At 46.7% G+C, this 27,758-nt stretch overlaps 1 protein-coding gene across 1 annotated transcript; it reads right to left on the bottom strand.

Annotated features, from left to right (window-relative positions):
• Positions 1 to 26,276, bottom strand: LOC122098725 (MTRF1L release factor glutamine methyltransferase-like). The gene is made up of 9 exons (XM_042669172.1): positions 26,227 to 26,276; positions 20,275 to 20,383; positions 19,570 to 19,659; positions 19,140 to 19,235; positions 16,974 to 17,108; positions 16,598 to 16,660; positions 16,047 to 16,098; positions 14,750 to 14,858; positions 1 to 394 (listed from the first exon to the last, which is right to left on the bottom strand). The coding sequence occupies exons 1-9, from the start codon at positions 26,274 to 26,276 to the stop codon at positions 1 to 3; spliced, it is 1,098 nt and encodes a 365-aa protein (XP_042525106.1).
• Between the last annotated feature and the right edge of the window lie 1,482 nt (positions 26,277 to 27,758).

Here is a 27,758-nt window from a genome sequence, read left to right as displayed (position 1 = left end):
TCACTTAGGGTGATGTTCAGAACCTTGCAAGGCTTTCTGCTGAGGAACAGGTCCCCTGCCACTGTGTTCATCTTTTTTGACTCTCTTGAAGGGTGGTGAGTCAGGCATACCTGTGCCCTCCAGCATTTGCTCGTGTGCTCTGTGCACTGCGTGGAAGTAAAAAAGCAGTGGAAACTGTAGTGTCCTCTGGGCACTTTTCATGAAGATTTCATCTCTTGAGAAGGGAGACTCTATCCACTGCTTGTTTACCTGAAGCCCAGAAGCTCTGGGTCTGGTTTTCAGCACCGCCAGGGAAACACAGAAGGAAGTCATCATTTCAACCCATTCTCCCCTCTTCACCCTGCATGAGCATCTGAGAGCCTGTTGCTGGAATGGTAAATCCAGACACTTTCCTCTGAAACCAAAATGAAAACCTGGGACAAAATTAAAGTCAATGTAAAGTGAATAAGCATGTATCGATGTATACACTATTACATATTGTAAAAACAAAAGAATGTCCACTTCCTTCATGCAGTCATTCGAAGTCATGTGTCAGACTCACTCAGCATGGCAATAATTTTGGGAACATCAAAGTCCTGGCTGCTTTGTCTCTTATAGTTATATCCACATGGTGAAATGTGATATCCAGTAGTAATAGCTCAGCCATTAGAACATGGGCTCTGTGTCTCAGGAACAAGTCACTTTTTGTAACTCAGAGAGGAAAAGAAACCCCAGACAGCCATTCTATGCCTGGCTGACTTCCATAAGATTAACAATTACTTGGCCTTATTTATGGCTCATTTTCTTGCATATGAAGAGTTCACACATGGGAGCTGGCTTTAGAGGACAGAGTGCAGATAAAGGAAGTTAAAACAATAATCTCAAACACAAAGTAGACCTTTTCTAGTTCACATTTTTGGAGTCCATATGATTCTGAAGGAGGTTATGCCTTTCTCATAATAGCCCAGCCCATCTGCCCATTGGATCATGACTCCACACAATTCATAATTAGTGTCTACTAGCATGTGTGCCACAGGGTCTGGGATTTGTGAGTACCCATCCTCAGTGTTGACAGTGGGGGATGAGGCCCCCTCTGTCTGCTTGCATCATGTTTCACATCTCAAAACTCTCCTTCCTTTCAGGCCAATGAAACGATGCTCAGTGGTTGGAAGCTGACCACACAGGAGACTTGTGGCAAAGGCCTGGTCTCCCAGGTTTCTGGCCAGGGAAGTCATGGTTCTAGTCATGGAGCTTGCCTCCTGTAATACAGTTGTTCATGTAGTTGGTTCTTTTACATGTTAGCTTTTAAAAAATAAAATCTTGGGCTGGGAAGTTGGCTTAGTGGTAGAGTGCTTGCCTAGCATGCATGAAGCCCTGAGTTTGATTCTTCAGTAACCACATACCCAGAAAAAGCCAGAAGTGTTGCTGTGGCTCAAAGGTTAATATGTTAGCTTTAAGCAAAAAATGCTTAGGGACAGTGCACAGGCACTGAGTTCAGGCCCCAGGAATTGCAAAAATGAACAAATTGTTGATCAGCTTTTACCACTTCAGGCCATAAAAAAGGGTAACAAGGCTCAGTACTGCTGCTACAAGAGCTCATGTCTTCCCACAAACAGAGGGTAAGGCTCATGTCTCTCACTTTCCAGTACCCAGAAAACCCTCATATGGTGAATGGATCAATAAAATGTGGTATATATGTATGAGCTTACATATATATATATATATATATATATATATATATATATATATATATATATATATATATATATATATATATATATATATATGTATGTATGTATGTATGTATGAGGTTACATACATGTATACCACATTTTATGTACATATATGTATATATAGATATAAATATATACATATATGTGTGTATATGTACATATATATACATATATATAAATGTATGTATAAACACACACACAAACAGAGAGAAATCCCACTCATCCATCAGAGAGCATGATACACTACCATTTGTAATAATGTGGAAAGACTGGGAAAGCATTATATTATGGGAAGTAATCCAGACCCAGAGAACACAAGCTTCATGGTTTCCCTTATTTGTGGCTGCTAGAATGCTCCAATAAACCCAAAAGCAAATACACTCAGTTGTATACTAATAGTTACAGATGAATTAACTGAAGTATAGTAGACTCTATGAAGAGAAGAAATAGTGTGGTATTTTTTCCTCTAAAGAAATGTTTAATGGTTTGCCAAGAAAACAAAAACTCTCAAAATTTGCCTGCCAATCCATTCACTTGTTAATAACTTAGTAATTAAGGATGCTCTCACCAGAGTGGGCAAGAGTAAGCGTAGTAGTCACACACATTTTAGTGACTAAAATTCCAAAGCCTACTGACATCACAAATAAATGTATCATGTTTAAAATTTTAATCTATTTCTATTTCCTAACTTTCCACACCAAGAATTATTGTCTTACAAGGGAATATGAAAATAAAAACATCCATTTGTGGAAATGAGCATGAGGTTAGTTGTTCTTTCTCAGAAGTTTGTCTCAATGAAAACAAAGAAATAAACTTAAATGCTGGGGAAAATAAACGTTATTACTTCATTATACCATAGAAGAATGTAAACTGTGAGCAAGGTAAATATGGCAGGCAAAAATAAGGCAAATAACCGAGTTTCAGTGAAGTAAATTTCTTTTTTCTCATTGCTATCTAAAACCCTCCATCTCTGTGTTCTTCTGGTACACAGCTGAGAATCTAGCAGACCTCTTAAGGACCAAAGCAGAATGGACAATCTCCACACAGGCCAGATGAACACAGTGAGTTGACAAGTACCCAAGGAGTGGGTGTTTCAATATGGGAAACTGTTGGAATAATTATTCTTTCCTCATAATCCAGAAAAATGTTCATGCCAAGGTCCAAAAATGTCCCCAAGTCAGGCTTATAAAGGCCACAGGTGAAAAAGAAATAATCTAACATGAAAGTTAAATGTTTCAAACAGAAATGTGGTTATGCATGACTGTAATCCTAGAACTCTGCAATGTGAGGCAGGAGGATCTTGACTTTTAGTCCAGCTAGGCAATAAAGCCAGGTCTTGCCTTAGGAAGCTGAGGTTTCCTACTATCACTTGCCAAAGAATAACTACTTGCACTAGAAGCACCATCTGAGATTTCCATGGCACCCTGTCCATCTTCACATTCATTGCCTTTACTGGTTTCTTCTCTGTCACCATTTTCTAGTCAATCAACTACAGTTCATCTTCCTTGGCCCTATCTTCTGCACACAAATTGCTCCTGCCAACAGTGCCAATCCTATTGTTTCTCTGTATTTTAAACAGTGTCCTATCTTCATCTGATTGATCATTTTCACTGGATCTCCATGGTATACTTGTGAGCTCAATTACTAGATGTGGTTGTTTCTTTGGTCTTGGAGATAATTCAATATTTCAATAATTCAATATTTCAGATGTCCTGAAATCCCTCTCCAAACTTGAGCCATGCTTCAGAGAGGGAAGCAGCAGCTGTGCCCACTCTCCTAAGACTTGCTCTTCTGACCTGTGGTGGACTCTTGTGAAAAGGATGGGTACTCTATGTCCCACTTCCTTTTCCACTTGGATCTGCTGGTGCCATCACCAGAGACGTGGTATCAATCAATGATAATATACTTGTTTGGAGAGAATAAGACAAAAACCAATAAAGGAAGCACAAGGAAAGTATATGGTGTTCAGTGTGAAAATAGAAAATTCATAGTGAAGCAAAATTTATGCAGGTTAAACCTTCATTTTCAGAGGCCATGAAGGTCAAGCCATCATACTAGTTCTTCATGTCTGTGTGTAACATTTATCCTCATGCTCTTCTGTGGTCATGTAGATCATACGACCACCAGGAGTCACTCGAAGTACAGGATACATTTGGTGCAGGGGTGGAGGGGTTCTCCTGGAGGCCTTTTTTGGCACTGACAGGCCAGTGATGAGGGCAAGAAGGAGACAGCAGTAGTTGCAGGGATTACTGCCAATTATTAGATATTAAATTATGTCTCCAGCCGGGCGCTGGTGGCTCATGCCTGTAATCCTAGCTACTCAGGAGGCTGAGATCTGAGGATCGTGGTTCAAAGCCAGCCCGGGCAGGAAAGACCGTGAGACTCCTATCTCCAATAAACCACCAGAAAACCGGAAGTGGCGCTGTAGCTCAAGTGGTAGAGTGCTAGCCTTGAGCTGAAGAGCTGAGGGACAGCGCCCAGGCCCAGAGTTCAAGCCCCACGACCGACCAAAAAATAAATAAATAAATAAATAAATAAATTATGTCTCTATTTAATGATGCGTCCCAGTTGAGCAATTAATAAAGCATTAATTAATAATTACTCAATATCCTGTTCTTGTTTATTATATATGTACATATATACATATATTTACATATTTTATAGATTGAGGCAGATATCTATATATAATTAAATTATACATCATGTGTCACTACCTATTATTAGGTATTTAATTATGTCTCCATGTAATTTTTATTCTGGTAATGCTTAATAAAATATTAATAAAACTTAACACACTTCCTATAATTGTTGCATCTAATTTAATCTAGAATGATTCACTAATTCAACCCTTTATCATTTATTGTAGTGACAATTATTCCACCTATGACATTTATTACATTTATGACATCCTATTACATAGCATATAGATTTGCATCCAAATTATACATCCTAACTGACACTGAGCACTTTCAAAGAAAAAGAAAACGTGTCATGCTCAGCTTCTCACTCCAAGATTATACTTTTGGCAGTGCTGGGATCTAAATTCAGGGCCTAGAAGTTCATGAATGAGTGATTGTAAGCACAGCAGCCAATTCAGCTCCTAGGCAATTCCCAGGCCCTGAAATCAAGCCCCATATGTTGACTCCATATTGTGCTTAGTGTATCTATTCACTAAATTTTTTCTTTTATGCATCTATTTGCCATTTATTTTATTGACTGTTATTACACATGGAATATTTATTACATCTATTACAGAGGATATAGATTTGCCTATGTATGAAACTTCACACCTGACATCCAAGACTTTCACAGAAAAGGAAAACATGTGTCACCATGGGCTTCTTACTCCATGATTCAATTTTTGTGAGTGCTGGCATCTGAACTCACAGCCTACAAGGCCCAATGCATGAATGGGTGAATGTCAGCACGCCAGCCTGGTGCATACTGAGCCCACAATTAGTTCCCAGCACCTGAGATCAAGCCCCAGGGTTTGACAAAATAAGAACAGATTGACATGCAGATGGTAGTACACAAATAAATATAGATCTTTATAGAGTGCCAGAGATGTCTATATAATATTCAGTTATATATGCTACATTACTACCAATTATTGGGTACTTATTATGCCTCCATGTAATTAATATTGTTTTCATCCTTAATGAATTATTAATTAAATCAACCACTGTCCCAAAATAATTGCGTCCATGTAATTAATAGTATTCATTTAGTGTGCCAAAAATATTCATTAAACTCCATCGGCCTCCTAAAATCACTCTAATTTTATAGTAGTATCATTCAGGAACAACCAATTCAACCTTGACATTCATAACCTTCCATCGGTATTCCTATGAATAGGAACGAGACTCCTAGGGTCTCCTGCCATTGGTAAGGTCAGGACCGGACTTCCCACCCAGGGCCTATGTTGCCATGTTGGCCTATGGCTTCCCTGATAGTCTGCAAGCCTTCAGCAATGCTAGGTTACCAACACTTTTCAACTGTGTCATTCCGACCCAGGAAGGTCACCTTGCAAAGAAAACAAATGTAAAACTTTCAGCCATATGCAAGGTGCCAGGGTTTTTTTTTTCTTGTGTTATTTTTTTTCCTGTCAGCCTTTGGGGCCCAGGAACCCAGGTTCAGCTGTGGGTCCAGTAGCTAGAGTGAAAGAAGCTGAGGCAGAGTTGTCGGACCTGAGTTCAAGCCTTGTGCTTGACAAAATAAAAATGCATACATACATACATACATACATATATGCATACATACATACATGAAAAATATATAAAATATTTTGAGGCTCCTTGGCTTGGAATTCAGGCCATTTTTTCTGCCAGGCCTGGGATTTGAACTCAGGGTCTGGGTAAATCTGCAGCATTGTGGGGAAGGGGAAGCTCACCATGCTGGAAGACAAGAAAGTCAGACCTGTCTCCAGGGCCGGAATTCAAGTCCTAGCACTCATATACATTTTAAATCCATGGTTTATATTTACATACACGTTTACTGCATATTGCAGCTAGTGTAGTTATTCATTTTATTCTGTTTTATTTATTTATTATGTATTTTAGTGAGTATGATTACACATATAACATTTTTTACATCCTATTTCGTAGGATATAGATTTGCCTATGTATTATACATCATTCCTGAGACCCAGGACTTTCACCGATAAGGAAAATAAGTGTGACAATTGGCTTCTTCCACCAGGATTAAGTTTTTGGCAGTTCTGTTATTTGAACTCCGGACCTAGAAGGCCCACTTCATGAATGAGTCAATGTTAGCACACCAGTCTGATGCAAGTGAAGCTCTCGGGCAACTTTGAGGACCTGAGATCAAGCCCTAGGGGTGGCCAATATATAAACACATAGATGTGTAGATTTCAGTGTGTGTGTGTATTTACGTATGTATATGCATCCATAAATGTATACAGAGACAGATAGACACTTATGTAGATTTTAGTGTATAACTCTATATAAAGTGATGTCTATATCTTACTTTTATATATTCTAATACTACCACCTATTTGGTCTAAAATTATGCCTCCATTAATTAATCACAGTACAAGACTTAATAAATATTAAATTATCAATGAGCTGTATTTATTGCATACAAACTTATAGAATGACAAGCTAATTAGTAATTCAATTAGCACATTTCAAACATCCTATTAGTGTTCCCATATATAGGAACAAGTTTCCTAGGATCTTCAGCAGTGTGTAGGTGCCAGTCCCAGAATCCAACTCAGGACCTAGATGTGTGAGTTGAGCTTCACTAATAGCCCACCAGCTTTCAGCCATGCAAGGTCACATTCAATTTTCAAGCCAAGTCATTGAGACCCAGGATGGTCACAGTGCAAAGGAAACAAAGGTAAAACAGTTATGTAAAACTTCCTGGTTTTTTCCTCCTCCATTTGTGTTGGTTTGATTTTTTTTTTTTTTTTGCCAGTGCTGGGAGTTGAACTAGGATCCTAGGATCCCTGGATCATCTGTGGGTGTAAAAAGCTGCACCCCAGCCTAGAGTAATCATGGTTTAAGACACAATAAAATGCTTCCTTGAGCAAAAAGAGCACAGGGAAAATGTCTAGGTTCACAGTTCAAACCGCAGGACCTGCCACACAAAAAAAGAGCCAGTAACTCCATGTGTCTGTGTATCTATGCATGTATTTCTATTGGTAAACATCCAGATTCTCTATGAACAAAAGCACCCAGCTAGGAAATTTGCTTTGAATAGAATGATTTCATAGCACAGAGAGTGCTTTCAAGACATTGCATGTTCCGGGGCTCCCCTCACTGTTCCCAGTGTAGCCTGAGTGTTTCTGTGCACCCCAGGCAGCTGGAGGAAGTCTGCTTCATTGTTGGAACAGGCAGACAAAAAGCCTCACTCCTGTACAGCGTTGTAGCAATTCATCTGGGGGCAATTGGTGAGGATGAATGTGGGTGGGCTCTGAAGTCCAGGAGAAAAAGGCCTCTTTGTACCCCAAGCTCTTTCTCTCCCCAGTGCTCTGTTTTGACAGGAAGCCTTCATTTGTGCCACCTCCCATGTCAGGCCTGGGTGATGTCTCCGAGCTCTTCAGCTCAAGCTCTACCACTTGAGCTACAGCACTCCTTCAGGCTTTCTGGTGGTACACTGGAGATAACCATCTCAAGGAATTTCCTGCCCAGGCTGGTTTGGAATGTGATCCTCAGCTCTCTGCCTCCTGAGTAGCTAGGATGACAGGCACGAGTCAGCAGCGCTGGCTTCCACTTCACATTGCTAAGTGGTGAGTAGGAGATAATAGTCTCATGGGACCTTTTTTGTCCCGGATAGTTTTGAACCCAGACCCTCAGATCTCAGCTTCCTGAGTAGGCAGGATGACAGACCTCAACTACAGATGCCTAGGGTCCTTGGTTCCACGTGATAGGGCACTAGCCATGAGCCCAACAGGGAAGGGTCACAACCGAGAAAAATAAGCCAGGAGACAACTCATTAGAGTTCAATACATACATAATTTTGGCCCTGATATGGGGACATATTTGAGCTTCAACTTTCTTATGTGCACAATCATCTTATTTGTGGACCAGATGAAAGAATGCACCCCGTGAAAGACAGCACAAAACACCTCATGAAGGTCTCATCACATAGCTGTATCCCACAAGCTGTCATTAGAATTAGGGTGTTTTCATCAGTATCACCATTCTTTCAGAAACATGTCACAAACTGTACAAAGTTCACATCTAATGGTTTAGAGGGGTGGGTTTTTTTGGGGGGGGAGTTAGCCATGGGTATTGCACTCTAGGGTTGAGGCTACTGTCCTAAGATCTTTAGCTCAAGGCTAGAGCTCTAAAACTTTGAGCCACAGCTCAGACTTTTGCAGACTTCCTGCCAGGGCTGGGTTTTAAACCCACCAGTGTCAGATCTCAGCCCCCAGGTATCTTAGATGACAGGGGTGAATGAGCCAGCAGCATCTGGTTCCATGGAGCTAGCTGGGTTGCAGTGGTTTACTTCTGGCTAAGTCAGGTTAGATGGCAGTTGTCAGTACCAGACTCCCAGCTTGCCCTGTGATGAGGTATTTGCAATCCTATCCTTATATCATTGTGCTCAGAACATTCTTTTTTTTTTTTTTTTTTTGATGTCAGACTGCACGACTTCCGAATTTTTCTGTGCATGTGGTAGTGAGGAATAGAAACCAGGGCTTTGTATGTACTAGGAGAGCACTCTACACTGAGCCCCAGGAGTGACAAGTATATATACAAATAAATGTGTAGATTGGTAGATAGATAGATAGATAGACAGATAGATGTATATGTATAAAACAAGAGAGATGTCTATATATTATGAAATTGCATATATGATAGTACTACAATTGGCAACTAAATTATTCCTTCCTTTTTTAAGTATCATGATTGAATACATAATAAAGTAGTAATTGAAAATTAGTTAATGTAGTATAATTGTGTATAATTTTATAATATGAAAATCATACACAAACTACTAATTTAATTGTTACTTTTATAACATTCCATTTTTATGGATGTATCATCAGAATGGGTTTCTTAGAACCTCCCACCATTCATTAGTGGTAGTCCTGGGATTTGACCTCCAGGCCTAAGTTGCCAGTTTTGGCTATGGCTTCCCTAATAGTCCACCAAACATCAGCAATGCAAGGTGCACTTTCTGGGCCTTGTCATTTAGACCCAGGATGGTCACAACACAAAGGAAAAAAAATAGTAAAACCACCTCCTTGAACTTCTCAGTTTTATCCTTCTCCTTATTTTTTTTTTTTTTTTGCCAGCCCCAAGATTTGAACTCGGGTCCTAGGATCCCAGGGTCAGCTGTGGCAGAGGTGCCAAGACCTAAATACTTGGCCAAAAAATAAATAAATAATAAGGCCCTGGCTTGGAATTTGCACCATTTTTCTGGCAGGTCTGGGATTTGAACTCAGGGTCTGGGTAATTCTGTGGCATTGTCCTTAAGACAAGAAATTCAGATCAGGTCCCAGGGCCTGAATTCAAGCCTCAGCACTGGAAAAAATAATATTCACATATGAGATCTATTTACATGCATGGGTTTACTGTGTATGACGTTTACTACCCTTATTTATTTAGTATTGTTACACATGTAACACATTTATTACATCATATCACCTAGATTATATTTGCATATGGATTATACATTATACTGAGACCCAGGACTTTCACGCAGAAGGAAAAAAAATGTGTCAAAGTTGGCTTCATACTCCACGAATAAGTTTTTGGCCATGCTGGGATTTCAACTCATGGCCTACAATGCCCAATCTATAAATGGGGGTAACAGTCTTAGCACACCAGCCTCCAGAAAACTGAGCTGCCAGGAAGTTCTGAAGACCTTCGATCAAGCCACAGTAGTGCCCAATATATACATTGATAGATATGTATATGTATATGTGTGTGTGTGTGTGTGTGTGTGTATATATATATATATACTGAAAGAGAGGGAATGTGAGGATATTAAATTATATATATATAATTACCAATTATTAGTTATTACATTATGCCACCATTTAATGAAGTATCATGGTTGGATACTTATACAAGCATTAATTAAAAATTAGTCAATATCCTTCAATTAGGGAAATCATACCATAGTGCTAGAATGGAAGATATAAATCCAATAATATTTGTGTGGCATTCTAAAATAGAATCATGAATTAACTGCAAATTTAATTATTATTTCATTAACATTCACACAAATAGGAATGAGTTTGTCAGGATCTCCCTCCATTTGTGGGTGACAGTCCTAGCAATCAAACTCCAGGGTAGTTTACTTCAAATGCAAACCATTGGAATGACACGGTGAAGATTTCAGATTGTCATGGTTAAAAAAAGAATAAGAAAAGAAAGCTAGGTGTCAATGGCTCCTGCCTGTAATCCTAGCTCCTCAGGAGGCTGAGATGTAGAGAATGCCAATTTGAATTCAGCCAGGGCAGGAAAGTAGGTGACATTTATTTCTAAGAGATCACAGGAAAAAAACAAAAACAAAAACAAAAACAAAAAAAATATGAGTGGGATCGTGACTCAAGTTGCAGAGTACTGCCCTTGAGCAAAAGGAGCTCAGGGACAGGGCCTAGGTTCATAGTTCAAGCCCAGACCTGGCCCCCCTCCAAAAAAAAAAGGCAGCAGTAACTCCATGTCTCTGTTTATGGATGGATGATATATGAATGATGGGCATTCAGCAGGTTGTCCATGCTCGGCCCACCCAAGCTGGGCAAGCTGGGACAAGCCCTCAGAGTTCCTAGGCTGTAGGAGTGGTCGAAGGTTCTGGATCCATATTCTCTATCCCTCCGTAGTGTGTGAGCCTAGACCTCTGGGGCCTGGTGGCTCTCACTCATTCATCATTCCTCGTTGCCTAGTCACAGACTGGTCCCAAATCTCGGCAAAGATATGACATAGTCAGCGATTTCTATGCTGAATGGGGTAAGCCAATAAATCCCACCCTCATAACTCCTGTTACAATTCAGCCTTGGGCTGCGAATGTGGCTTAGCGGTAGAGTGCTTACCTAGCACGCACAAAGCCTTGGGTTCTATTCCTCAGTACCATGGAAACAGAGAAAGCCAAAAGTGGCACTGTGGCTAGCCTTGAGCAAAAGAAGCTCAGGAGCAATCCCAGACCCTGAGTTCAAGCCCCAAGACTGGCAAAAAAAAAAAAAAAGTGAGCCTGGTGAGACATATATTCTTCTGGGACTCAAGTGGTAGAGTGCTAGCCTTGAATGAAAAAAACTGAGGGACAGAGCCCAGGACCTGAGTTCAAGCCCTAGTACCAAGATGCACCCACACACACAGGAAGGTGGTAATGATGAGCTGAGCCAGAACTGGGGGCAGTCCTGAGGCATAGTCATAGTAAACTCTCAAGCCAGATCATGTGGTTTCTCCCTAAGTCCTTCTTGGGCTGAGGGGTCTGGGCCATGGTAGTAAGTTCCAGGGAACCTGCCCCTCCATCCATGCATGGGGCCACAGGACCTAGGGAAAGAACACTACGGATGCGCCTTTGTAGTTGGCCCATGATTGCAGACCTTCATTTGCCCCCAAGCACTGGTGAGGTAAAAAGGGCTCTGAGCCCTGGGACTCCACGTGCTGCTAGAAGCAGCAGCCAGCCAGCTGTGGATTTGTGAGCACACAAGTTTTTCATGAGCCCAACTCAACACCCACCCGAGGTGTGCCTGACAGATTTACACTCTTGTGATCCTTAGATGAGTGGGCATTACCTACCCTGCCATCTTGCAGCTTCTGCCCCTCCTTGCCCAGATCTCAGCCTCCTGAGTAGCTAGGAATATGAGAGCTTGAGCTATCACTATCCTTCTTGGCTAAAACCAGAGTACCTCTCTACCAGCCTAGCACCCATCTACAGTTACCCCTCCTACTCCACCCCTACTCCTCCAGGCTTCAGAGGGATCATACCCTTCCCTGAGGACAAAGAAATATGATCAGGTTTGAGCTTTATGTTCTCCACATAGTCAGGGGCTTCTGGGAGCTGAAGTGTACTGTAGTTCAAGTGGTAGAGCACCAATCTTATGTAACCAAGCTAAAGAATACCACCTAGGCTTTGAGTTCAAACCCCGGTAAATTCACAAACACAAACACAAACACACACACACACACACACACACACACACACACACACACACACACACAAAGCACACACAAAGCACACACAAAAACATCCTTAACAGATCCCAATGGCTTATACCAGCAATCCTAGCTACATAAGAAGCCAGCCCAGGCAGGAAAGTCCGTGAGACTCATCTCTCCACTAAACTACTAAAAAAGATGAAAGGTGAGCTGTGGTTCAAGTGGTAGAGTGTTAGCTTTGAGCAATGGAAGCTCAGGGACAGTGCCTAGGCCCTGAGTTCCAGCTCTAAGATTTTTTTAAGACACCCTTTGCCACCACTCCACCCCCAATTAGGCCATAAATCCAGATTTTGGTCACCCTGGATCTCACTCCTGCCACTTTCACAGCACTGCCACAAGTGGCCGGTGTGGGGCCAGCACTGGATTAAGAAATGAACGTACAACAAGGGGAGCATAGCCAGGTCAAGGCTAATGCCCCAGAACATTGAGGTATTGGCCATACTGGTCTCTCATCTCCCAGTTGCCTGGACTTAGAATCTAAAGTGTGTGCATCTGTATTCTGGGCATCCAAATTGTCTAGAAGGGCCTGAGCGGCCAAGCTGGGGCGGGGGGTGAGATAGACTTTCCTGCGACAAGGTATGTTGACATTTCCTAGACACTGACGGATATTTCCAAGCCACCTTGGCCTCACCACACATGTAGCCCCGGATCCTCCTTGCTTGAGCGGCCTTTGGTCAGCAATCAAGCTCGAGCTGTCCAGAGCCACCAGAAAACTTCCATCCCCCACTCCACTGCCAGCGTGCAGGGAGGGACGTGCAGCCAGAGACCTAGCTAAGGAAAAGGACAGGACATCGCATGACTGAGGCCCCCCAGAGGCATGGGAGACCCTATGCTAGCTGGCCATGCTGACCCAGAATCCAGAATCCCCTGGAGGCGCCCAAAGATTTGGACAGGCCGGACTTGGGCCCCAAAGAAAAACTGGAATGCAGGCCTCTGGCAATTTAAGACTCATTGTAGACCCTGACAGGGTGCTAAAGGGCAAGGTCAGTGTGGAGGAGGGGCACCATCCAAGGTCAGAAAGAAGCAGACAGGCACCCAGGGAGGAGACAGAGAGAGATGAAGGACACATCATGTTTACACACACACACACACACACACACACACACACACACACACACGGTAGCCCAAGGCCTCAGCAGTCCCTGAGCACCCTGAACATCCCACACCCAAGAAGATGGCACTACCATTCTCAGACCAAGTGTAGACAAAACTCAGGACATCTCACACATCTGGAATGGCTCATAACACATCTTGGCATTTCCTAAATGTACATACAACTATGCAGAAAACTCAGCTACTTTATTTTTGGGTTTCAGTCATGGGGTTTGAACTCTGGGCCTGCACGCAATCCCTTAGCTCTTGAGCTGAAGGTGGGCGCTCTACCACTGAAGCCACAGTACCACTTCTGGCTTTCTAGTTGTTCACTGGAGATAAAGTCTCACCGATTTTCCTGCCCAAGCTGGCTTTGAACCGCGATCCTCAGATCTCAGCCTCCTGAGTAGCTAGGATGACAGTTGTGAGCCACCGGCAACAATCGGCTTCAGCCACCTTCTAATACCAAGGGAAAACCCAACTCATCAAGACACAAACCACATGTAACCCTACACTTCAGACTTTGTCACCAGCATCCAAAACCATTCTTCCATGAGTGGAGAGCATATAATTGACACTGCCATCCCACCCTTGCTCCCATTCACCCACTCCCTGCCTACCACAGGCCACGACCTCTGGAGTTCTTGGTAAGGCATCACCCACCCTGTTATGGCTTCATACTGGGGCAAAGCCGGGGAGGCCAGCATCTGGTCTCCCAACCATAGCAACCATACTGCTTCAAAATCTCTTGCAAGCAAGGAAGGGATGCCTTTCTTTCTTTCCTGGTTTTTTTTTTTTTCTTTTTTGTTTTATTTTTCTTCTTTTTTTGTTGAGGGGCTTGAACTCAGGGCTTGGGTACTGTCCCTGATGTCGATTTTTCTTCAAGGCCAGTGCTCTACCACTTGAGCCACAGTGCCACTTCCAGTTGGATTGGAGATGAGCCTCTCGTGGTACTATCCTGCCTGGGCTGGGAAATGAGATCCTCTGGATCTCAGCCTCCCGAGTGGCCAGGATGACAGGTGTGGGATGAGAGGGGTGAGCGACTGGCTTAAGGTGTCTAGTCCTTCAGAATTTCCACCTAGTCCTCCTCTAGAAGCTACCACGTAGACACCCCTCTACCTCCCTCAGTGACAGCAAAGGGAGGCTCAGAATCTGAGTGGGGCCATGGGGATTAAAGGGCCCCCTCCACATCACTAGCCCTCTCTAAGCTCCCATCTGCCTCCTCCTGATTGCCTGGTCTTCCAGGGCAGATCAGACCCACAAGGAGTTCTGGGGCCTGCCCTATATCCTCCTGCCCCACCCAACCGATACCTGAGGATTTCTGGGTCCAGCTGCTCCATATCCCGGTGGAAGACGTTGGGAGGGTTGCTGATAACTGGATCCACGGGTGCCCACGGCAAAAGGAGTGTCCAGCTCCCCTCTGTCAAAGGAGACACAAAGCACGAATGGATCTACTGAGAGCTTCAGGGCACAGCCATCCACCTGTCACCAAGGTCCCTGGGAGAACTGTTTTGTGGTGACAGCCCTGGGGCCTGACATTGGGACCCCGACGCTGTCCCCGACTTTCTTTGTCTCCAGGGGAGGGCTCTTTCACCTGAGCCACAGTGCCACTTCCAGCTTTTTCTGTGTATGCAGGACCTAGGAATCCAACCTGTGCTTTCCTGCGAGCTTGATGAGCCCTTTACCTCTAAGACACAATTCCAGCCCTGGATAGCTGTTCTTCTATGACCCCTCAGACCTGTCTCAGGACAGTCTCGCACATCTATACCAAGTCGCACATCTATACTGAGTCTCTCACCAGCAGCCCTGGCTGGAAATGAACATGCTCTGATGTGTTGTCCATCATATTCAGCACCTTTGCTCTCTGTGCTTCCTGTCAGATCCTCAATCTTAAGCAAGACCCCCTTTTCAAGTGCTGCCTCCAAGAAGACCATTCCGATCACCTTGGCAGAGCTGGAGCCTCTCCTCTCTGCAGTCTTCCAGCCTTGAAAGGCTCTGCCTTCCAGCCAATGTGGGTTGACAGTGCACAAAGGGAAAGGCCTGGATTCCATCACTGGAGGATCACTGAGGATCTGGGAGCTGTCTTTCTGAGTTTTATTGTTCAAGGCTGGTGCTCTACCACTTGAGCCACAGCTCCACTTCTAGCTTTTCAGTGGTTCCATGGAGAGTAGAATCTCACGGACTTTCCAGCTTATGGCTGGCTTCAAGCTGTGATCCTCAGATCTCAGCCTCCGGAGTAGCCAGGATGACAGGCATGAGCCTGAGCCTGAGGTGATGGGCACCAAAGGCTTTTATTTTTTTTTTGCTCCTGTTTATCTCCTGTCAACTAGCAAGCCCAATTTAAAATAATCATTACAGGGAATCAAAATTCTCTCTTAGGTCAGTTAATCCAAGGAGATAATGTGTCTTTGGAAAAGGCTAGTCTGAGTTGACTTAGGGGTGTTTGTGTGTTCGTATGTGTGTGTGTGTGTGTGTGTGTGTGTGTGTGTGTGTGTGTGTGTGTAAAAGTGTCCAGGATACCTACTCTCATCTCTGCGGTGCCTCATTGTCCCAGCAGGGAGTGCATCCAGGATCCTAACCCCAAGGAAGGTGGGGGAGGGGAGGGTACCAAAGGTCACATCCAGGGGGATGATCCGAATTCTGTCCTGCAGCCTAAGCCTGGACAGATAATGGAGAGAAGGAGAGGTTTAGGGGAACATCTAGGGCAGCCCCTTACCATTGGCTACAAGTACCAGCAGAAGACTGTATCCATCTTTCTTGGTAGTCAGATAAAATGTGTACATTGTTCATTTATTTTATGATTGTGTCCTAGGACTTGGATTCAAGGCCTGGGTGTTATCCCTGAGCTTCTTTTGTTCAAGGCTGAGGCTCTACCACTTGAGCCATAGCACATCTGGCTTATGTGTGGGTTTGGGGAGGGATGTGAGTTATGGGAGATAAGAATCTCCTGGACTTTTCTGCCCGGGCTGCTCTGAGTCACAATCATCAAACCTCAGCCTCCCAAAGAGCCAGGGTGATGGGTGGGAGCCATGAGCTCCTGACTGCCACCATCCATTCATAATCCCTTAGGCCCAGCGCCGGGCCACCCACAGTACACCTACTTGTTGGGAGTAGGAAGCAGACATGAGTGGGTTTGATACTTCAACAGCCTACCTATCTTTGAGCATTGTTCTGGGTCAGTCTGATGGAGGCTTCGTTCTTATCCACAGCAATGACTTGGCTCTGTCACAAGAACAAATGTCCCCTGGAAGGTGTCAGGTCTGGAGTCTTTCCTCTGAACCCCACCCCCCTAACCAAAATGACACTCCCCAGCAAAGGGTAGTACACACAGAGTGTTTTTATTGTCTTATAGCCAGGGTCTTGTCAGATAGGTGGGGGTATAGGTCAGAGGCCCAGGATTGTGCTGGGCAGGGGGAAAAGGCGACACCTTCTCATCCACTTTCCTTCAATGGTGTAGCAGAGGGATGTGGGGAAGGACACATGGGATGGACAATGAATAACCGTCACAGTCTAGCCAGGGCACAGAGGGGCTTACCTCATGAAGCTGCTTCAACAGGCTGAGCAAAACAACTCCTGACCCACAGCCCACCTTCAGAATGAGAGGGCCACCTTGGGTTCCAGCCACATGGGGATGCTGGGCTACCTCCTCCAGCACCCATTCAACCAGTTCCTGAGAGAGAGAAAGAGAGAGTGAGAGAGAAAGAGAAGGAGAGGGAGAGCGAGGGGGGAAGAGAAAGGGAGAGGGAGAGGGAGAGAGAGAGAGAGAGAAGACCAGAATTACACTTAAGCCAGGTGCCGGTGGCTCAGGCCTATAATCCTAACTACACAGGAGGCTGAGATGTGAAGATCATGGCTCATAGCTGGCCCTGGCAGGAAGATATGTGAGACTCTTATCCTCAAAGAACCAACAGAAAACCGGAAGTGATGTGGTGGCTCATGTGGTAGAGTGCTAGCCTTGATCTGAGGAGCTCAGGGACAGTATCCAGATCCAGAATTCAAACCCCACAAATGACAAGAAGTGGACTTCCCACCACAAGAAGTGGACTGAATAACACCCACTGTCCTAGGAAGCATGTCAGAGAAATCTGGCCGAGCTTCCTGTCAGCTGGGGGTCATGAGTAGTTCACGTGGCTTCACCATGACTCATTTTCCCCAGCTGCAAGACTGTATACAGTGAAGGATCCCCTTCCTCATGGGAATAGGGTAATGATGAAAGACAGACATGTTTTGTTTCATATTCCCACACCTGTTGCACTATTAATAACAGACCCCATCTGAGCCCTTTCTGTTAACTTCCTGTCATATAATCACAGAATTATTGAGAACTGTATCTGACACCTGCTCCCTCTGTGCCTGGCACTGCTCCAAAGATCCCTCTGTATTAGTCCCTTATTTCCTCACAACTGTCCCATGAGGAGACTGAGGTTCGATTGTCGACATCCAACCCAGAGCTTCACCTGTAGTGAAGAATCCGCTGCTGTGAACTAAGAGTTTGGGACAATCCATCTAAAATGATGACAGAGCAGGCGCTAAATGTCTACCACACCCCCCCCCCACACACACACATACACACAAACACACCTCCACCGTCCTTTGCAGGCAAAGATGTTTTACTTTCTTTCTTTTTGTTGGTTGTGGGGCTTGAACTCTGGGCCTGGGTGCTATCCCTGAGCTCTTCAGCTCAAGTCCAGCACTGTACTACTTGAGCCACAGCACAACTTCCAGTTTCCTGGTGCTTTATTGGAGAGAAGAGTCTGAGGGTCTTTCCTGCCCAAGCTGGTTTTGAAACCTGATCCTAAGATTCAGCTCCTGAGTATTTAGGATGACAGCCATGAGCCATTGGCACCTGGCCAAAGGTGCTTTTCCATGCCTGTCATACTATCCCCTCAGGAAACTGAGATCTGACGACTGCAATTGAATGCCACTCTTGGCAACAAAGTCATTGAGAACTCTTATCTCCAATTAAACACCCAAAAACATTGCAAGTTGAGCTATGGCTCAAATGGCAGAGTGCTAGCTTTGAGCATGAAAAAAGGGATCGGACCCAGGCCCTAGTTTTAAGCTTTTTCTAGCATAGACCCACCCAAAAAAGGGAAGCAGGTGAGCACACGGGAGCTCAAAGCTCACACATAATACTCAAGAATAACAGAATAGACCCCATCCTGCTCTGAGTCTCTACATTCTATGTCCTAGGTCATGGCAGTCTTAGATGGGACTGACCATGCACCAAGTCAGGACATTCAAGTACAATCTCATACTGAGAATCCCGTGATCTCATCAAGGACTCAAGATCTCTCACTGTCCTGCCTTGACACTGGGCAGTCAGGTGAGATCTAGTTATACAACCAAAGGATATGAGAATGAGTGAATTTCTCAGCCAAGGGATGCAGACTGGAGGGCTCTCGGTGCCTCTCTCTTGGGAAGGAGAAAAGGGCTGATCCATCTCAGTAATATTCCTGTGTTTGTGTATCCTCAAAGAAACAACCCTGCTCAGAGCCCAGTGCCTCTGGTTTTCTCACCAGCCTCGACCTTCAGTCTGCCCTCTCTAAATCCCACATCTGCCATCTAGACTAAAGGCTGAGCCAGCAAGGAGACCCACCTTTACCTCTGAGAATGGCAGTCACGGGGTCCTAGAGTCCCCTAGAGGAAGTCTGGGAGCAACACGGGTCTGACTCCTGCCATCATTCCCAGGCTGTCTTACCTCTGTCTCTACTCGAGGAATGAACACTGGGGGTGTAATCTTCAGATTGAGCCAGCAAAAGTTCCAGTACCCAAGGATGTACTGCACAGGCATCCTGCAGTGGACGACAGCGAGGTCGTCAATGGTGAACCCAAAGTGCCAGGACTTTTAATGGCCATGTGTCTGGGTCAAAGGCTCTATCACTGATGGTCTAGGTTGTCAGGTGAGGTCATGGCTTCAATGGCCTGACACACCTGATCTGGGATCATCCTCCCTCTTCATCTTCCTGCTTATCCCTTGCCACCCCCCTCTGGACACTCCCTCTCCCTATCCTCCCTAGCCTTTGGACACTTTCTTCTTATCTGACCAGAAAATAAACTCGGTGAGCCAGGGGACATTGAAACTCCATGACCCACCCTGAGCCCTAGGGTCTACCCGAGGCTGTTTCCCTCTGAAGTTGGCGACCACTCAGATCCTGGATGTCATGAAGTTGCTGAGGGGACAGTGGCTTGCTCCTACGTATTGTCTTTAGGCTCTGAAACTGTCCCCACAGAGATTGTGAATGGTTGGCTCCCTTGATCCAGGAACTCCAAACCAAGGCCTGCATGATCCCTTCTTCCTTCCTTTCCTCCTTTTCTCCCTCCATCCTTCCCTCCTCTCTTTCTCTTTCCTCTCCTTGTGTCACTCCTAGGCCTTAAAATCATAGACTGGGTGCTGTCTCTGAGCCTTTTTACTCAAGGCCAACAGTCTATGGCTTGAGCCACTCATCCACTTTTTTTTGGTAGTTAGTTGTAGATAAGAGTCTTATAGGCTTTCCTTCATGGGCCTTAAGCCTCAATCCTCCCATCTCAGCCTCCTAAGTAGCTAGGATGACAGGAGTGAAGCAATGGTATCCAGCTCAAACCAAGATTTCTTCATGTGCTGTGGAACCAGCACTGGAACCTTTCATCGTGTATGACCCTCCCCTTTCCCCCTGGGCTTGACACAAACTGTAATGGTTTATTGGATAAATAAATGAGCATCTGTCTATGACAATACTACAGAAAAGTCCCATCTAATTCAGGTAAGCATCCTGGGTGGGGGCAAAGCCTGATGTAGTTCTCCCACAGTTCTCCCTCCTCCCTCTTCCCACCCTCCTGGACCCACCGCACTTAACTGTTTTGGTTGCAAGGATGTGAGCCATGGTGTACTCACTGGATTCCAGGGCCTCTGGGAAGCCTATCTTCTCAAAAACTGCTGTCCAGCCACTAACCAGCTCTGTGGCACTCCATTCCCCACTCAGGTGTGAACAAGGTTGCTGTGAGGTGAACGCCAGGCTCATGGGGCCTTCTCTCCACTCCCTGGGACAGACAGGATGGTCCACTATATCTGGCCCCCAAGTTTCATGTTGCAGAGAAAGGATCCTTGAGGCATCCCGGGTCTCTGAATCTCCCAGATTCCAGTGCAGGTGCTGGGAATTGTTTCTGCTCACAGCTGGCAGGCTGCGGATGGCGAGGTCACAATCTCTGCTCCCCAAGACATTCTCAACTGTGGTGGTCACCCTAGAGAGAGCCGGAGGAGAATCAGCAGCTGCCAGAGAAAGGCAGTCAAGGCACGACGTTCGTAGTAGGAAACGATCTGGCTAGGGAACTCTGCCTGTGCCGCTTTGAACGTCATTGTTTGGTGGCTGAAATGGTCCATCTAATTTGACCCAGAATCCCAGACGTTAGTAGAAATTGCCAGCTTCAAGAAAAAACCTTGTAAAAGCTGGCATTTCACTTGTCCCACTCAAACTTAATGGGTTCCAAAATCAGTAGTTCCCTTTTCCTTCCAGACAGCCTACAGCAGGTTACAGAAAATGGCATTCAGAGAGCCTCAGGTAACTGCCATATCCTGATCCCAAGCAGGCTCTAGCAGGCGGAACACATTTGCCTACCATTGTCCAGCTGGAAACAGCCCAAGAGGGACACAGATTGGAGTCTGCAGGACTCCAGGGAGGACTGCCCACCAGTGCACTGCCCTGGGAGGAAATCCATGGCAACATTGGGGGCAGGGAGCCCCCTGCTCAGATGCCCATGGACACCGTCAATGCCCTGGGTAAGATTCCCCTCTCATCCTCGGTCATGGTGAACCATCTGCCATGTCACACCGTTCATCACTTCCCAGACCCTCCTAGCTTCACAGCCCCTGCCCTACACACCCTATCTCCTTCCCTAATTATGTTTGGCAGACACATTCCCAACTTTGAATTAGCTCCAACTATACACATGAGAACAGAATGTCTGGCTGGAAGATTGCGGCTGTGGTCACAGTAGCCTCATGAGCCTTCTGGCTAAAGACAGAAGGGCAGGTATCCACGCTGGTCTGCGGTGCACACAGGCCTCCTAGGTGAGACCTACGCAGGCCCAGCAGTTACTGCGGGCTGCAGGAAAGGGGGAGAAAATGATGGGAAGGAAGATGTAATGAAACCTTCTCTAAAGGAGCCATGACACTGTGAAAGAGAAAACAAAAATTGTGGCTGGGCTCATACTGGACATTAACGAAAAAAGAACAACAAATACGTGCACACAAATAAAATGGTTTGCTCATGCTAGGAAGGTGGCTCAGTGGTAAAGCACTTTCCTTGCATGCACGAGGCCCTGGGTTTGATTCCTCAGCACCATGTAAACAAAAACAAAAAAGTCAGAAGTGGCGCTGTGGCTCAAGTGCTAGAGTGCTAGCCTTGAGCTGAGGAGCTGAGGGACAGCGCACAGGCCCAGAGTTCAGGCCCTACAACCGGACCCCCCCAAAAAAATGCTTTTGCTCTTTTTAGACATGCTAACTGTACAATGAGAAAGATGATTTCTCTCTCTCTCTCTTTCTCTCTCTCTCTCTCTCTCTCTCTCTCTCTCTCTCTCTCTCTCTCTCTCTGTCTCTCTGTCTCTCATACACACCTAAACACACAGACTCAGAGCAGTGCCTCTCCTGAATTTGTTGATTTCTCATCTAGGCAATGTACCAACTCAAACACTGGAGTTCCCTTGTCAGAACCAGGGGCAACCACCCAAGGGGAACAATGCTCTAATAATGCAAAACCACCCTCCCTCCCTGGTTCTCCAGGGCCAGACCCTTCCCCTTGGGAACAACCAGCCTTGACTCCCCATTCACCAAAACCCTAGGCTAGGACTCTGGGTGAAGGAGTCCCGAGACACGTGGCTCCTCAGAGCCTAGACAGAAAACAAAGCAGGGGGTTATGGTGCCTCCAGAGAGGTTCTGACCTGGGGTGGGGGCGTTGTTGGGGACTTTGATGAGGTCCTAAAGGCTATATACATGGATGGAATCCCTACTTCCAGCCTACATACTTCTGGGCGACTTGACAGATTCTTGGGGAGGACAAGGAGACCAGATGGACTGGGAGTACTAGCAGAAGCTGGCAGAACTGGGAAATGGGATCACACAGTCAGAACTGTTGACAGCTGGGGTTGGGGGTACAGGCCGATTGTATGTCTGTCAGACGGGGTGTGTTTTTCTCCCAAATACCCGCATTCTATCTTACCCCAGTGCCCTCACCTCTCTACTGGGCTCTTCTGGGAATGTCCTCAGGTGAAAGTGTGACTGAGCACAGAAGACAAGGACTCACACAGCAAGGGGGGCCTATCTTCTGTATCCTACACCTCCCTCCCCATCAAAAAGGAAAAGACCTAAGAAGGCAGGTGTGGGGTACTGCTCCCCACCTCTGACTAAAGCCACCAGGTTCCCACAAGGGAGAGAAAGGATGCAGATGCAAGGCTGTGTGGCTCCCACTGCTCCAGGCCAGGGGCTCTGTGGTGACCCCTCCTTCCCATCCCTGCAGCTCCCCTTTTCCTGGGACACTGGCCACTAAGGATGAGGGTGGGATCCCCGGGTGGACACCCACCTCCAAACACCACCCTTGGGGTGGATTTGTGGCAGAGCCAGGACAGACTGTGGGGCATGGGGGAGGTGCAGGCAGGACAGGACTTGGAGGGGAGAGGGAAGGGTCCGGGTCCCCAAGGGTGGGAAGGAAGGGTACAGTGGGGGGCAGGGTATACAGGGGGGTGATCGTGGAGTGTGGGAGCGCAGGTCGGCCACACACGTGAGCTGCTGGGAGAAGCTGTAGGCTGCGATTCGGCGTGTGGGTCGGGAGTCTGAGGACCGAGGGCCGGAACCAAATCAGGGCCACAAGCAGGTCAAGGGCGCACCAGCTCTGCCAGGTGACCACTAAAGGCTCCTCAGGTCTGAGCCAGCAGCGCCATGTTTGAAAAGCAGTGTGGGCACTTGGTGGGGCTGCACACAGCTTCTGCTCCTCCACAGGCACCACCGCAGCCTCAGTGGCATCCTAATCTGAGGCCGCTGCTAAATCAGCAGCCACTGCCTCTACCGTGCTCCCTGCACCGGGACCTCAGACTCAGGGCCACCATGCCTGGGTGCCTCCAAGGGGCTGCATGTGGCAATGTGCCTGCCATGCAGGCTCCGCATGCTTTGCGCTCCTGACCAGGACAAACACAATGGTAGGAGCAGCCTCCAGCCACTGAAGCCATTTCCACTGGTGCTTGTGCTCATGCTCGCTCTTCTCCCAGCTCTCTCTTGGCCTCACACTCCTCTCCTGGGTCACCCCGCCCCTTCTGTGCACACACCCCTGCCCCCTTGGGCCCCAGGCCATTGCTGCCACCAAAGTGCGCTCCTGGGCCCCACCCCCACTTCCCCTGGGCTCCGCCTCCCACCCCTGGCCACAATTGCAGCCCTGACTGGGCCCTGAGGCTTCTAGAAGATGGCAATTACAGCCTTACCTCAGCTCAGCACTAACCCCCAACCCTAGTACCGGCTCAGTGGATCCAATCTCACCTCAGCCTCACCCCTCCATCCCCCTCCACTCCACACACCAAGCAGGTGCATTGTGACACATGTATGTGTATTTGTGTGTGTTTGTGTGTGTGTGTGTTGGGGATAACCACCTCTCAAGGACTCAGAACATAGCACCCTTTGGAATGACTCAGCACACAGCACACTTCCAAAATCAGCACAAAGCACCCTGTGTAAATGAGTCAGCACACAGCTCCTTTTGAAGGATTCAGCATGTAGTATGCTGGGTAGAGTACTCAGCACACAGCACCGTTTGAAGGAGGGAGTCTATAGCCCACAGTGTAAAGGACTCAGTAAAGGACTTTGAAACACACAGCACATAGCACTCTTTTCCAGGGACTCATCACACTCTGTGTTGAAGCACACTGTGTAAAACACCCAGTGCACAGCTTCCTTCAATAAATTCAGCACACAGAACAATTTTGAAGGACTCAGCACATACCACACTGTGGAAGCTCTCAGCACACAGCACCATTTGAAGGACAGTACAGAGCAGGCAATGTAAAGGACTTGGCACACAGCACTCAAAATATACCTCATCCCTCTCTTCTCATAGGCTCACACATAGGCAGGACTCTTTAGGATGCATTAGCACACCAAACCTTTTGAAGGACTCAGCATACAATACGTTGTATAATGGACTCAGCACAAAGCCCCCTTTAAAAAACCCAGGATGGCCCACTCTTCTCAGGGACTCAGCACATAGCACCCTTTGGGATGACTCAGCAAACAGCACCTTTTTGAGGACTCAGCACATAACTCCCATGAGGGAAGAACCCAGTAAATAGCGCCCTGTGAAGGACTCAGCACATAGCTGTATGTCACAAGTTCAGCTGTCACTAGAATTAGGGTGCTTTCTTCAGTATCACCATTCTTCAGAAACACTGCACAAATCCTACTAGTTCACATTTAGACAAGCTGTGTTTTATGGGGGAAGTCAGCTGGGGGTCTTGAACTCAAAGCTTGGGGGCCCTGTCCCTGAACTCTTTGGTTCAATGCTAGAGCTCTACCACTTGGAGGCACAGCTCCAATTTTGTTTTTTGGGGTTGTTCTTTGACAGGTCTTATGGTGATAAGTAAGGCCAAGTTGGGGTATCTGTGGGCAAAGGCTCTTAGCTCAGCGTGGAACTGACCTATCCCTTCCCTCTGTCCCTGGAAAGATGGGCCTCCTGGAGTTCTCTTGGCCTAGGGTGGAACAGACCAGCTCTGGCATCAGCAATCAGGGTGAGCAAAAGTCAGCTTGGGCCTAGTAACTTGCCCAAATTGAACTTTAGAAGAAAATGGCATGGGATCGCATGTTCCCCGTGTGGCCACCAGGGGTCAGGAGTGGCCCACCATAGGGATTGTACTTGCGAGTTGTGTTTACTCTTGCTTCCATTGGGCACCCATCATGATTCAGAGCCACGCTGGACAGGAAAGTCATTGAGACTCTTACCTACAATTAACCATTGAAAATCAAGTGGGGCTGTGGCTCAAGTGGCACAGCACTAGTTTTGAGCAAGAAAACTCAGGGATAGAGCCTAGGCCCTGAGTTCACACACACACACACACACACACACACACACACACACACACACACACTACATGCATGCAAAATCAGAGATTTCTACACTGCAGTCTTTGGGTATTCTCTACTTTTTCCCCCACTAAGCCTGGTGGCTGCTGGCCTAGGTGTTTGGTGCATCAACATCACCTGGCATCTTCAATTTTGGGGGAACAGAATGGCTAGAAGGTCAACCTTCCCCCATCCAAGCTACTTGACTGGGTCATGGTCTATCCAGGCCCTTTGAGGCTCCTTTACAGACTCGCCAAGATTCCTTCAAAAGGCATCACATACTGGGCACTGGTGGCTCATGCCTGTCATCCTAGCTACTCAGGAAGCTGAGATCTGGAGGATCATGGTGCCAAGCCAGTCTGGGCAGGACAGTGTATGAGACATGTCGTTGAACCATCAGAAAACAAAAGTGGCACTGTGGCTCAAGTGGTAGAGAAAAAGAGATCAGGGACAATGCTCACTGCCAACAACAACAGGGAGAGGCATTGCATGCTGTCTTTGGGATTGGCATGGGCCAAATATAATTGGAATTAATTATAATTGGAATTAATCAAGTCCTCCAAGACCAAGCAGTACCTCTTTTTGTACTGTGCTCCTCCATCTCGTCTCACCCCCTGGCCTTGTCCGTTCTTTGGGTCAGCATGGGTCTGGCTGGAAGGGAGGGCTCCAAGGAAGATCCCAGAGCAATCACCACACTTCTTTCTGCCCTGCTCACCCTGCTGCTTCTGCTCTTTGCCATAGATCTTCTTCCCGGAATCCATCCATGAGGTCATCACCACCAACATAGTGGTGAATGGTGGGTCTGGCCTAACTAGGGGCAGTCAGAGGTGGAAGTAGGTCTGGGACTAGGAGCTTCCACTTTGGGCTGACTTTTATTTCATCCTGAGCCTTGCAGTGGTGGGGAGACAGTGTAGACTTCACATTGAGTCAGGTAAAATCACAATCTGGAGGACCACTTGTGTGGGGAAGGATGTGGGACTCAGGGGGCCACGGTTTTTGGTGTTCTCTTGGGACTCCCCTCTCCCTCTCATCCCTCAATGGTAGAAGAGAAACTTCAACTCAGGGTGTGGGAAGAGGGGGCGGGGGAATATTTTGGGGGGAACCAGACTTGTGTTTCATATTCATCCTAGCCCCTACTTCCTATTTATCTGAGGAATGGCCATATGGGTTTGGGAGGGGGAAAAATCATCCTACCTGAGAATGTGGCTCACTGGTAGTGTTCGCCTAGCATGCCTGAAGCTCTTGGTTCTATTCCACACAGAAAAGGCTGGAAGGGGAGGTGGGGCCAGCCTTGATCAAAAAGAGCTCAGGGACAGTGGCCAGGCCCTGAGTTCAAGCCCCAGGGTTGGAAGAACAAATCTTTCTTTGTAGACTTTTTTTTATTGCTTTGAAAACAATTTATTCTTTGTGATAAGCAAAACATAGGACTCATTCCTGGCCACCAATGGGCCATTAGATGTCCCTTGAGTTTGGGCCAACTCCCTTGAGCCTCTACCCTACCCTACCACCAGTTTAACCTTCCCGTTGCCCGGCAGATGGAGGCCTGAGAGAAAGCCACTTGGTCACCTACTTCTGGTGGCTGCCAAGGCTTTTGAGAGTCAGTATGTGACTTAGCGAGTCATCATCCGCATCAATCTACAGGAGAAAGTGAGAGAGCACTCCTCCCCTGAGCCTGGGAGCTGTGGGCAGATCTGGATGTGGGGCATCTGGGGCAGGACATACTCCTTGAGGGAGTCCACTATGGGGTCACGAACCCTGACCTCTCCTCTGGCAGTTTCCATGCTGTCTTCAAGTTACTTCTGAAGCAGTGTTGGGGAGGAGGGTGGGAGGCTGAGCTTGTGCTGGCATCTGGACACTGCTGTCTGTGCCTTCCCTGGTGAGGAGTGACAGCAGCTCTGCAACACTCTCCTCTTCTCCATCTTCTCCTGGGAAAGCCAGTGCATGCACTGGGCTTTCTCCCAACACAGCTCATTCAGGACCAACATCTGCTCTTTACACACCATGAGGGACTCCTTGATAGTATGGATGTGTGCCGAGAGCTACCTGCATCAATGGTGGAGCTCACCTGCTGGACTCTGGAAGTACGCCTCACCAGGCAGATCATGGACGAAGCAGATTTTCTTCTCAGATGCCCTTGTCCCGCTTCCCATCCCCACGCATGCTGTGGTGGCAGCTCATGGGTTTGAGGGCTTGTGGCTGCAGCTCAGTCTGGCACTGAGCTGCTGGGTTGGCCAGGGGATGCCTGCA

The sequence above is a fragment of the Dipodomys spectabilis genome, unplaced genomic scaffold, assembly GCF_019054845.1.
Source record: "Dipodomys spectabilis isolate Male_0828 unplaced genomic scaffold, ASM1905484v1 ptg000488l, whole genome shotgun sequence".
NCBI classification, from domain to species: Eukaryota; Metazoa; Chordata; class Mammalia; order Rodentia; family Heteromyidae; genus Dipodomys; species Dipodomys spectabilis.
Note: the sequence above shows the minus strand (reverse complement) of the source record. Positions and strands in the feature narration are given on the sequence as shown.